Consider the following 13,092-nt stretch of genomic DNA (forward strand, 5'->3'; position numbering starts at 1 on the left):
CCGACCTGACCTCCTTTACAAGGTATCAGTGATAAATAGTTCAACCTCTTAAACCTTCACTACCTTAGTGAGGCTGTGGTAGAAAATGGAAAGCTACAGCCTAACACAGAAACACACTGAATGTCATTTTTGCATCAAGATCTTCATTTTTTTATATGTATGTTTTTTGTTTTATAGGGTGGAAATGCTAACCTGGTATTTATGCTTAAAAGAAACAGTGAGGTAAGGACATTATGAACTATTTAAGAAAATATGTGTTTGTTGTCATTGTCAAGTTAGGAATATTGTTTTTTCCTTTTTTTTTTTTTTGTTTTTGCTGTTACGAAGAGGCTAACTGCTGGCTATCATCTGTATGTGTAAACAATACAGTTGTCAATTTCCTTGACCTTTCCCCTGTCTTTGGTCCTAGGGGCACCATCTTGGAATTTTGCCAGTTAGAGAATTGCCTGCTAAGATGGCCTTTGATTCGTTTCTTTGATTCTCTGTCCTTAAGGAAGCCTCTTGCTGTTTTTTGTTTTTTTTTGTTTTCTTTTTGAGATGGGGTCTCACTCTATCGCCCAGCTCGCTGCAACCTCTACCTCCCAGGCTCAGGCAGTCCTCCAGAGTAGCTGGGACTACAGGCATGCCTGCCACCATGCCCGGCTAACTTTTGTATTTTTTGTAGAGACAGGGCTTTGCCATGTTGTCCAGGCTGGTCACAAACTCCTGGACACAGGCAGTCCACCTGCCTTAGCCTCCCAAGGTGCTGGGATGACAGACATAAGCCACCTTATCCAGCGCTTCTTGCTTTTAATGAACTTTCTCTAAATAGGGCCTGTGAAATCCCTGTGGTGGTTTCCTTTGGTCTAAGCACACTGAGTAGAATTCATAGCAGACTTTTCTCTGTCACAAGCCTGATACTAAGAGCCACAGGTCTGGAACATGGGCATTTAACTTGTGGGTAATTTGACACAGTAATTTCTTATCCTTCAAGTACTCAAGTTATATCATCATCTTTTTTTTTTTTTTTTTTTTTTTTTGAGATGGATCTTGCTCTGTTGTCCAGGCTGGAGTACGGTGGTGCGATCTCAGCTCACTGCAACCTCCATCTCCTGGGTTCAAGCGATTCCCCTGCCTCGGCCTCCCGAGTAGCTGGGATTATAGGCGTACGCCACTACACCTGACTAATTTTTTGTATTTTTAGTAGAGACGAGTTTTCATCATGTTGTCCGGGCTGATCTTGAACTCCTGGCCTCAGGCAATCTGCCCACCTGGGCCTCCGAAAGTGCTGGGATTACAGGCATGAGCCACCGCGCCCAGCCATATCTTCTTCTTTGAGTATTGCTTTAGACTTAATATGTGTTTCATCTGTGAAGCAGCCTTGGTGTCCTTCTGGAAGGATGCCCATCCCCCATCCCACCCCCCGGACTCCTTGTTGTGACATAATCTTCAGATTACTGCCATCTCTAAAATTAATTCTGAGTATCTGACTTTGTAAGCAGAATAGAAGCTGATACATGATAGTTGCTTTTTAGAGTATACTTCTCAAGGATGTTGATTGTGTTTCTTCTTTTTCTTGTTCTTGCTTTTAACGTTGTTAAAAGTCTCCAAGGAACTTTATTTTGAAATTTTAAGGGGAATCTTTCCTTTTCCCCCCTAAAATACAGAAGGATATTGTTTTATATTTGTTGCCACAAAAGTCTAAATACAGTGGAGTCCTGAAGGAGTCCTTCAGTGTGCTTATCTTTAAATGACAAACCTGAGCTTATGGAAGCTACTTGCTCTCTGGATTTGCTGCTTGAAAATTAGCTCACAGCAGCTTCCGCGTCCCAGGTTCAAGCAATTCTCCTGCCTCGGCCTCCAGAGTAGCTGGGACTACAGGCCCGCACTACCATACCTGGCTAATTTTTTTGTATTTTAGTAGAGATGGGGTTTCACCATGTTGCCCAGGCTGGTCTCGAACTCCTGACCTCAGGTGATCTGCCCACCTCAGCCTCCCAAAGTGCTAGGGTTACAGGCGTGAGTCACTGCTCCTGGCCTTGATTTTTCTTTATGGCGACTTTTCCCACTATATTTAGTTACCAGAATCAGGGTAAGAAATAGTACAAGACCTGTTTGTTTTTCAGACATTCCAGTATGGATTAGACACTATAAATGCTTAGCTAGAGTCAGCAGGTTCTTCTGTTACTTCTCTCTGTTTATTAAGAATAAAATAAGAGGGGCCGGGCTCGGTGGCTCACGCCTGTAATCCCAACACTTTGGGAGGCCGAGGCGGGTGGATCACTTGAGGTCAGGAGTTCAAGACCAGCCTGGCTAACATGGTGAAACCCCGTCTCTACTAAAAATATAAAAAATTAGCCAGGCATGGTGGTGGACGCCTGTAATCCCAGCTACTCAGGAGGCTGAGGCAGGAGAATTGCTTGAACCCAGGAGGAGGGCTGAGATTGCACCACTGCACTCCAGCCTGGACAAGAGTGAAACTCCGTATCCATCTCAAAAAAAAAAAAGAATAAGGGGTAAAAAATTTTCTCAGAAGAGCTAAGCCTGGTAATTAAGATTTTTGTGTTTTGTTTTTAAATGTATTATAAAAGGAATGCATGTTCATGGTAGATAAGTAACATAAGTTACTTGATAATAAACATAATCCCACCACTGAAAAATAGCTACCGTTAAATGTTTGGTGTTTATATTTCCAGCCTTCTACATAACATATCCGAGTTGTATATGTGTGAATAGTACAAAAATAGTTTTACATAATTCATATCAATACTTCGTAGAGCTTCATATCTTGCTTTTTTTCCTCTTAATATGCATTAAAAACATTTCCTCAAGGCATATTTTTACAAAGCATGCTGTTGCACAGCTTCATCTTATTGTGTACCATAATTTACTTAATCTTTGTGATAGTTAACCATTTTTCTACGTTTTGCTTTTAAAGCAGTGAGCCAAGAAAATCTTTGTACATACATTGTTTTTTCACAGCTCTGTGATTATTTCCCGAGTATGCCAAAATGCTTTTGAAAGGAGGTTTTGCAGTGCTTGGTACCACCCATTAGACATACAAATGCTCATTTTCATCTTTTACCAACATTGAGTATTATCATTCTTATTAAGTTTTTGTTCGTTTGATAAGTTTGGGTCATTTATTTTATTTTGCATTTATTTGATTTCAAATAAGGTTGAGTCATTTTTAATATGTTATGCTATTGGCCATTTATATTGCTAATGTAAATTGCTGCTTTGTGTTCCTGGCCTATTTTTCTACTAGGGTATTTTTTTTGTCATAATGTTCTATGAGAGCCTTTTTTAAATGAAAGATTTTTCCATTTGAATTTCTATTAGTTCTTTGCCTTTTAATTTTAATTTTACATTTTTACATAGAAATTTTTGAAAAAAATCGTCTGGTTTCTTCCATTACTTCTGTGTTTGCAAAGCCTTCCCTGTTTCAAGATTAGAAAACAGTTCTAGTTCCTTCCAGCTCTTTTTTTTTCTTTTAGAAATAGGATCTCACTGTCTTGCTCTGGATGGACATAAATATGGTTTATTTTTTACCTTTAACATTTTCAGATATTTGAACCTTTTTTTGTGTGTGAGCTAAGATCTCAACTCAATTTTTTTCAGAAATTTAGCCAATTTTCTCAGAACAATTAATTGAATATTCTTTCCATTGATTTGAAATGCTACTTACATGCTAAATTGTTATGGGAAGTTTCTGGAATTTCTGTTCTGTTGCGTTGATATGTATGCTGTTTTTATTCTAGTCATTTTAAGCAATGGAAGCTTTCTATTACATTTTAACTTGTGCTGATGTTCCTCCTATACATAGGTCACTGTGGTCTTCGTTTGTTTTTCTTGGCTGCTGGTGCTCACTTAGTTTCTTTGGTGCTTTCAATTTGAAAATATTTCATAAAGATATAAGCATTTAGTTGTATCTTAAAGGAGCCATCTTATCAGATAAACATTAGTGTGATGGATTCTGAGATTCATAAAGCCCTGAAACGAATGTTTCCGTTTTGTTCCTTTGGCAGCAGGTTGTCCAGAGCGTTGTTCATCTCCACGAGCTCCTCAGCGCTCTGCAGGTGCGTGCCTTCATCTTCCATCCCTGCGTTTATTTGTCTAGAGAACAGCAGCTTGGGGCTGTTGTTGACTTGGATCTTTGAGGTTTGCAGGATGTTTAATGGGTAAATGGGGCCCTCAGTCTAGGGAAGACTGGCTCTCGTGGTGAGAAAGTTACAGAATGCATCGACCTTCCAGGACTAGAATTAGTGAAGAGCTGGTGTGCTGTAGGCATGGCTTGATAACCATGCTACAAATCACATAGCATGCTAACATGCATTTGGGAGATTACTTCACTTTAGAAAGCCTTAAGTATGATTATAAGTTTCTATATTCCGTATCTCTGTGGTATTTGAATAGAGTGGCCTTTCTAATACAGCTTCTGTTCGGACTTCCCAGGAACATCCTCAAATTCTGCTCACTTCCTTTCTTGAAGATCTAACCTGTCTCATTCCTACTTTCTCCCACTTCCAGCACACACACACACACACACACACACACACACACACCACCCCCAGGTAATACCAGTGACTGCAAACAGCACGCGACCAGATTGACAAAAACCCGTGAGTTCCTGCACCTTTGAGGTTCTTGTATGATAAACACCTGCAATTATCCTGGAGCATTTTTATTAGACGGGCTTGAAAAATGAGGGGAGAGTTCTAGTCCATCATAGTGCCTGGTGCCCCCTGCTGTGGGGTCAGGAGGGATCCAGAAGTTCGCTCTCTTCCTGGTCAGAGTTGCAGGGCTCTCCTCTGCGTGCCTCCTCAGGGTGTGGTGCTGCAGCAGGACAGCTACATTGAGGACCAGAAACTGGTGCTGAGCGAGAGGGCGCTCACTCGCAGCTTGTCCCGCCCGAGCTCCCTCATTGAGCAGGAGAAGCAGCGCAGCCTGGAGAAGCAGCGCCAGGACCTGGCCAACCTGCAGAAGCAGCAGGCCCAGTACCTCGAGGAGAAGCGCAGGCGCGAGCGTGAGTGGGAAGCTCGTGAGAGGGAGCTGCGGGAGCGGGAGGCCCTCCTGGCCCAGCGCGAGGAGAAGGTGCAGCAGGGGCAGCAGGACCTGGAAAAGGAGCGGGAGGAGCTCCAGCAGAAGAAGGGCACATACCAGTGTGACCTGGAGCGACTGCGTGCTGCCCAGAAACAGCTTGAGAGGGAACAGGAGCAGCTGCGCCGGGAGGCAGAGCGGCTCAGCCAGCGGCAGACAGAACGGGACCTGTGTCAGGTAATGGGACTCCCTGCCGAGAGGAACCTAATGATGATATTAATTAAGACCCCTTGTGTATTAAGCAAGGTAAGAAAGTGAGCAGAAATATAGAGCCTGTTTTTGGCCAGATGCTCATGCCTGTGATCCCAGCACTTTAGGAGGCTGAGGTGAGAGGGTAGCTTGACCAGCCTGGGCAACAGAGGGAGACTCTGTCTCTCCTAAAAAAAAAAAACAAAAAACAAAAACAGTTTTTAAGAATCTTTGTAGCTGGACACAATGGCTCACACCTATAATCCCAGCACCTTGGGAGGCCGAGGCAGATGGATCTCTTGAGGCCAGGAGTTTGAGACCAGCCTGGTCAACATGGCGAAACGGCGTCTCTACTAAAAATACAGAAATTAGCTGGGTGTGGTGGCAGGCACCTATAATCCCAGCTGCTTGGGAGTCTGAGGCATGAGAATCGCTTGAACCGGGGAGGTGGGGATTGCAGTGAGCCGAGATTCGCCACTGCACTCCAGCCTGAGCAACTCCATCTCAAAAAAACACACACAAAAAAACAAAAAGAATCTTTGTTTTATCCTGAAAGAGAGGCAGAGGCAGAAAGTCTTTTTCTGCTTTTTGCATCTCTAAGAGGCTGAAAAAGAGAGTGGAAGTGCTGGGGCATTTTGGCCAGGGCAGTAATGGATATTTGGAGTTGGCACTTCCCTCAGCTAGAGGAGTCTCAGTGTGTCTGAGAAAATGGCAGTCAGCCATCCAGGATTTTAGGAGCAACGCCACTGCTCTGTGCCACATCAGAAATCAGGCATGGCCCCAACCTGAAGGAACTTGTAGCTTGATGGGGAAGCACACCAAGAATAAAAGAGCCTCCAGAACATGTGGTGCCTGTGGTCCTGAGACAGCAGGAAATGGCTCTCAGGCCAGAGTTGCTGGAAGAACCCATGTGGCAGGATCGGTGGGAGGCAGTTACAGAGGGAAACGCCCATCCCAGCGACTAGGGGAGGCCACCAGTCCTCTTGTGGATGGATGATATTCTTGCTTGGGGATGTTGAGACAGCTGCACTCTGCATAGTTCCTGATTTGCCTCTCTACTGCTGATGAAAAACCTTTCTTTCTCTATAGCTGCTGCTTATATTGGAAGGCTTTTGGTTATTCAGCACACTCACTCCTGAGCTTATTTCAGTGATATTCCTTGGTTATTTCGAAACATGGATGCTTGTGGCAGATGGAGAGCCTGGGTGTACACAGATCTGCCTGTGTTTTGAAATGCATATCATGTTGCCGTTTGTTTGATTGATTGATCTTGGACCACGAAAGAAAATTATACTGACAGCTTCCAGAGTAGGGGGCAGTTGTAGCTTTCTGCAGATGTTGCCAAATATATTGGCGGGGGGGAGCAGCAAATGCCATGTGTTGCTTTTTATGACATAAGGAGGGATTCCACCCCCATCCCAATAAAATCGGTGCTTTGACAAAGGAGGGTTCCCAGGCAGCTAAGAGAACCCAGAGTAGATGATCCTCTTTATCTCTGGTTTAACCTGTGACTAGGATTCTTGGTGTAAGCTCGGCTTTTCCACTTATCCTCTAACCGGAACAGGCTTCTATAATCTCTTTGCCTTAAAATAATTATCTGCATCCCTGTGTAGAGCAATCTTAAGCAGCTCTCCTTGTTTCTTCAGGGAATGGGAATTCTTTTCTAAGTCGCCCCATCAAAGGTACTATCGGTTTTTTACAACGCCGGCGTTTGTGTATGTAGTAAAAGTATTAACAGCATTAAAGGCGATATTTTTAACATGTTTATAGATACTACTTGGGGGAGGGCAGCTAATGAAACCTTCAAGCTCTATGCAGTCCACAGACGTGAGCTCTGTAGAGTTCGCAGAGGTGGGTAAGTACCCAGTCAGCACACCCAGTTGAATTCAGCCAGGATTTATTGAGTTGGCATCACGGACGCTGACAGCCTCCAAGTGAAAACCCTTCTCTTGAATATGTACAGGTTTCCCATCCACATACCAAGCTGATGAGGATCCCATCGTTCTTCCCCAGTCCTGAGGAGCCCCCCTCGCCATCTGCACCTTCCATAGCCAAATCAGGGTCATTGGACTCAGAACTTTCAGTGTCCCCAAAAAGGAACAGCATCTCTCGGACACACAAAGATAAGGGGCCTTTTCACATACTGAGTTCAACCAGCCAGACAAACAAAGGACCGGAAGGGCAGAGCCTGGCCCCTGCGTCCACCTCTGCCTCTACCCGCCTGTTTGGGTTAACAAAGCCAAAGGAAAAGAAGGAGAAAAAAAAGAAGAACAAAACCAGCCGCTCTCAGCCCGGTGGTGAGTCACGCTCACCTGCTCTCCCTGTGGCCACAGTGTCTGTGCATTCTGAGAGAGGGTAGATTTTAGTGGCATGGGGCGGGGTTGAAAAGGGGACAGTTCAGATGCTCAAAAGCCAAACTGCCATCCTTCTCACCAGCTCCGCTTGCTAAGAGCGCTCATGCAGCGAATATTAAGAACCCACTCTGTGTGGCACGTGTGCAGAAGCAGAGCATGGGTTTCATTTTCAAGGCATTATCCGATCGAGGAACTGGAGCTCACCCCTCAATGAAGTAATTCAAGTCCTCCTTGCCTTTCTGGGCCTAGAGTAGTCATTGGTAACAGCTAGCGTTTGGGGATTTAACCCTCAAATGACTGTATGAAGTTGGCACTGCTAACCCCAAGAGAAGTGAGGAAACTGGAGCTCACAGAGGCTAACTGATATGCCAGCGGCCACAGAGCCTGTGGCTGAATTCCACTGAATGCCTCCCTGTTCATGTACCACTTTTTCCCCTGAATCCTTCTCTTTAGGATTGATCTCTCCTTTCTGTGTGGGAGGTTAAAGAAAAAGTACATTTTCCTGGCCTCTTCATAAATTCTAGTGCTTATTTAAAAGTTAAAGGGAGCATTAGGCAGTGAAGGACATCACTTAAGAACCTTATTAACCAAATTTGTTCAGAAACCCCAGTGCGCAGAAGAGTTAATTGCCCATAAGCCCCAGTCGCCTGTTTGCATTACAGAAGACTTTGGGATGGGGAGGAAGTTCAATGAAAGAAGCAGTTTTTCTGAATTTTTTTCATTCTTGGTTTTCACATTTCCAGATGGTCCCGCGTCAGAAGTATCAGCAGAGGGTGAAGAGATCTTCTGCTGACCCTCTTCCTCTCTGCTGAGGCAGCTGCCTCCTGATCCTGGCCAGCCCACCTCTCCTGCTGTCCCCACGTGCACAAGTCTCTTACACTGGACGCCCACTGCTCCTCAGCGTCCAGTCCTCCTGGGCGCCCCCAGGTCCTGGACAATAAGGAACAGATGATACTGAGTGTCGGGAGGGGAAGGAGGCCCAGACTCTGCTTCAGCCATGATTTGTGACTGCCCAGGACTCTCAGGTTGGGCTGGCCCTACTCAGGATTACACTGAAAGTGATGGCCTCGTAAGTACAGGTGATGGTTTTGGACACGTCAGGAATTCCTAAAGGCTGAAAGAGTGTATCCAAGTAAGGTCTGAACCTCCGACTGCCTTTTATTTGGGGGAACACAAAACCAAACAGCAGATGTTTTGGACTTGATCTGTGTACATACATGGGGACCTGTCTGCATATACACACGGGGAATGCTAGAAGAAGGCCCAGTTTGCACCAGGCGTCTGTCAACTTAGCTCAGCACAAGGGCAGTGCCTGGACGGACCCGGAGCCCCCGCATATCAGCAGTTCACCCAGTACTCCTCAGAGACTGGTTTCCCTCTAAACCCATCCCGGGCACATACCACCCCTCTTTTGCATGTATTTCTCATTTCATTTTAGGGATGACAAACATTTGTGAAACCAGTGAGAGAAGGCTTGATGTGTATAAAAGACGTGATGTGCACCACCTCGATCTCGGTGTTTCAGGCACTAAAGCAACAAAACAACCCATAGTATCTCATTTTGTCATCAAATCCAGAAGAAATATCCTGGTTTTCCAGCATGTTTACCCACATGTTTTGGGCATGGATAAAGTGAAGAGGCCTACTCACCATTATCCCTGCAGCGTGACACCTTTTGATTGTCACTGACCACTCAGAAGGGGCCACGGCCTCCTGGCTGTGTTCCTGAGCCCCTGTCGTGCCTCTCCCAGACAGCAGCTGTCTGGCCCTTGCTGGGTGAGGGCACACCACCGTCAGGGGTCAGCCTCCCACCCAGGCCAGGCAGAAGCTGTGCTCTGAAGCTAGGACAGTTGGCTGAGAAGTGGGTTCAGGCGAAGGGTGAAGCCATGTGTAGCAGTTCCTGCCAGTGCAGATCTGGAGAGGAGCTGGCCCGGAAGGCGTGGTTGTGAAAGCGCCCTTCTTATGTTAGGAGGCCTTGGCAAAATTGGATTTCTTCAAAAATGTATCTGAAGGTCTGTTGTTGAATTGTACTCTGCCCCTGGAAGCAGATACAGATGGCTGCCTGCTGCTCGGCTTTGCTTTTGCTTTTCCCACCATGTTTTCATCTTTGTTCACTTGAGGCTTTCCCCAGCTGGTGTGTGCAGGACAGTTCATAGTAATGTTGCCCTCTGAGGCCCCGTACACCAGAAGGGAGGCCCTGGAAAATTTTGTGCCTCCAACGTGGCCTTCAATTCTTGCTTTTTTGCCCCTCAGAAGCATGGGGCTTTTGAGCACACTTAAAAAAAGAAAAATCTGTAACTTGGTGCTTACTGATGAATTGCAAGCTGGCCTTGCAGATGGAGATATTTATCTTTCAGTTTATTTGAAAGAGGTCTGGTTTAAAATTTGTAGCCTAGATTTGTTTTATTTATTGTATTTGTGTGTTTGTGTTTGTTTTTCTTTTTTAAGGGTGAGCCAGGTCTAGCCAACAGTCTAAACTATCCAGTCAATACCGAGTGAAGTGGCAGCCAGCACTGTTCACTCTGTGTCTTTTGAAGTGCCTTGAAGGCCCAGATGAAATTTTAAAGGGAGGGGTCCATGTCCTTCCCTCCCCCACCCCGCCTCATTCTTTAATCAAAGGATGTCTTCTCCCTTGTTTGAGAATGAAGAAACCCGCCACCTCTGACCTACCTTTGCCTTTTTCTGTCATGGAGAATACTCACCCTTCAGAAACAGACCAAAGGCCAAAACCTGCTGATTTTTCTATTGAAAATATGTCCCCTTGCAAAGACCCTAAACAAAAAGTTAAGTTGCTTTCTTTCACCAATCTGTACAACTCCAAGTTACAGCTGAATCTGTCGTGACTTTCCTGAGATCTACCCGGGGCTTGGCTGTCTGTTCTGGTCACTGGCTCCGAGTTCCCCTCCTGGGATTTGCAGGAGGGCAGTACTGAACCTGCATTCTTCTCCTTGTAAATGTAGGCCGGGTGCCCCTGTTCTCCGGGTTTGGAACAATACGAGGTTGGTGCTGATTGGATTTGCTTGCGTACATGCTCTTCACAAAAACACCGTGGATGTTGAAGTTAGAGCACGTCGCCACAGAGCTTGACATCGATGTTAGAGTGTCTCTTACTCCCCGCCCAGCTGTGATGTTTCATCTGCTTTGGTTGTTTTGGTGGTCTTTTTTAAAAATAGAGATTTCACATCTGCCCAGACCCCACTCAAAACGATTTGGTCAGGTTCTGGTTGGACAAGTTTAAAATCAAAGTAGTGCCCGGAATTCCCTCAGACCACCCAACTTCATCCAGGAATACAGTCTGCAGTGCAGAAAGAGAACCGCTTACCAAGAACTGTGCTTACATACCTTTGTCATCTCTCTTCCCCCTTGGAAGTTGTCCTCAAGGGGATTTGTTCCTGTCCTGGGGATTTACCTGGGATGGTGGCTGCCTGTGCTTTTGCTCATGGCCTTGACAGTGCTCTAGTTGCTGGATCTAATGGCCTGTCTTGGTTTCTATCACATGAGAAGGGGTTGTTTTTTGGGGTGACTCGGACTGAATTCCCCATACTGTTTCCACACCGGGACACCATGTTCTCCATCAAGCTAAAGAAATCACGTGCCTGAAATTGTGCTTAAGTTTTGGGGGAAAGATGGAGTTCCTATCCAGAGCCCCCAGATTTCCAGAATCGAGTGAGCTTCCTGGAAGGAGACTGCGTCTTCTCTCAATTCCAGTCATCTCAGTCGTTGTCGTTAGGTGACATGTGCACTTTAAATGCTCTCATCGGTTGGCTTCATTTTCAAGACAATCAAATGTATTGACTGTGTTTTCTTCTTAGAAAATGGAGAGGGTTAAAAACATGCAAAGTGCCACTTTCAACCTTTGCCAGTATTCCCTCTACCCCCGTGAGAGCTATCTGGGGGGAAGAATCCTTACCAACGTTTTTTTGGAAAGGTACGAATCTTAACTTTTTTCCCCTTCTGTGTCTCAGGGTAATACTATTCAGAGTCGCCCCTTTGCTCATTTTCTGCCGTATTTGTTACCTTCCTGAGGCCTCAGTATTAGTCGTGAGCACAAAGTTTTGAGACCTTTGGCGTTGTTTCTTGATGTGGGAGGGGAGGTGTTTGTTAGTGCATGCAAGGGTTGAACTAGATAGACCCTGCCTTAGTAGAGTGTGGGACCATAACCTTAGAGGCCAGAACTTGATCCAGAAGTTGCTGTCCACAGAAGTACTTTCTATTTCATCATTTTTGTTTCTAGGGCTCTTTTTCTGTAGCCAGGTCTTCCCAAGGATTTTAGTATTTGCATTGGAGTTGAGGTTTACTCTAATGATGGTGGCCCAACTGTGCCCAGAGGACAGTCAGGCAGGCCCTGGGAGGGAGTTTAGAAAGACAGTCCTGGTGAGTGGGCTTCAGTGGTCACAAAGAGGGTGGCTGTGAGGTGACCCCAGACACTGCAGAACGATGTGCACCCTCTGCGTTTGGATGTCCTTGGAATGTGGGAACCTAGAAATAACCCTGTGGATGGAATTGGGGTGGCGGCTGCTGGAGATCTGTGTGCCTTGCCTTCCTTCAGCAGGACCGTCTGGGTGCGCAGCCACCTATGGATGTGTCCCAGCCAGCCCCCTCGCTCTCGTCCATCCTCAGAGACAAGAGGGCAGGGAGTTTGGGCTTGGTTTTGAACTTTCCTTTCAATGTAGCAAAGCATTCCTAGTTAACCAGAGCCTTGGAATCTACTGCCTGCTGGCCAGGCTTTAAAATGAAAAGTGTTTTAATGCTGCCATAAAAGGGAGGCGGTGGGGAGGAAGGGAAAATAAAGGCATCTTTCCAAGTACTCATCTAATTTAATTGTCAAAAGATAGGCCATGAATTACTTCTCCATCTCACTAAGGGTTAAAGGCGTGCAATCCCCCACTGGCCGTGTCCCCTGCCACCGAAGTGGGTGACCTGCCCTACAGCCAGGTGGGACCACCTGTGCTGCAGTCCGGAGGGGCTTCTGCAGGGAGCACTTGCCCCCACACCTTCCCCGGCCTGAGCTTCCCTACCTTTCGTCACCACCTGAGGGCATGAGCACAGGCCACGGGGCGTGCCTGGTGAGTTTGCCTGTGGTTCAGGCTTAGCCTGCGGTCTCCTGTGTGCTGCTGCCCACGTGGGATGCGCAGGGGAGGCGCGGGGATCTGCAGGAGGGTGGTTGGGATACACCGGATACCTCTGCTCTCATTGCTTGTTTCCAAATGCTCTATGGACATTTCTGTGCTAAACCCTATTAAATAAAAAAGACGGGTTAAAACCCACATGCTGTATATTAATTTGTAATTATGTATAAAGTGAAGCAGTTTTAAACTGTAAAGATTTTTTTCAGTGTGTTTTCTCGAATTTTGCCACAACATACTGGCTTCGTATTTTATTTATCTTTCTTTCTAGTTACCAGCTTCAGACCCTTGTAAAGTCTCCCTCAGCCCTTTCAAAAAATAATAATAAATTTCCTGTGAAGTTC

General features: G+C 45.8%; 1 protein-coding gene across 23 annotated transcripts in view; it reads left to right on the forward strand.

Annotated features, from left to right (window-relative positions):
* AKAP13 (A-kinase anchoring protein 13) overlaps positions 1-13,092 on the forward strand; it is a 360,797-nt gene extending 347,705 nt beyond the window's left edge. For 18 of the 23 annotated variants that reach the window (XM_055362877.2, XM_031002130.3, XM_055362887.2 and 15 more), the window contains 5 exons: positions 178-222; positions 4,008-4,058; positions 4,807-5,256; positions 7,232-7,565; positions 8,366-13,092. In XM_055362877.2, the coding sequence (XP_055218852.2) occupies positions 178-222; positions 4,008-4,058; positions 4,807-5,256; positions 7,232-7,565; positions 8,366-8,415 (930 nt within the window). In that variant the 3' untranslated portion in view covers positions 8,416-13,092. The remainder of the gene's footprint in view (positions 1-177; positions 223-4,007; positions 4,059-4,806; positions 5,257-7,231; positions 7,566-8,365) is intronic. The other 5 variants (XM_055362878.2, XM_055362881.2, XM_055362884.2 and 2 more) reach the window with 2 other exon arrangements.

The sequence above is a fragment of the Gorilla gorilla genome, chromosome 16 (assembly GCF_029281585.2).
Source record: "Gorilla gorilla gorilla isolate KB3781 chromosome 16, NHGRI_mGorGor1-v2.1_pri, whole genome shotgun sequence".
Classification (NCBI taxonomy): domain Eukaryota; kingdom Metazoa; phylum Chordata; class Mammalia; order Primates; family Hominidae; genus Gorilla; species Gorilla gorilla.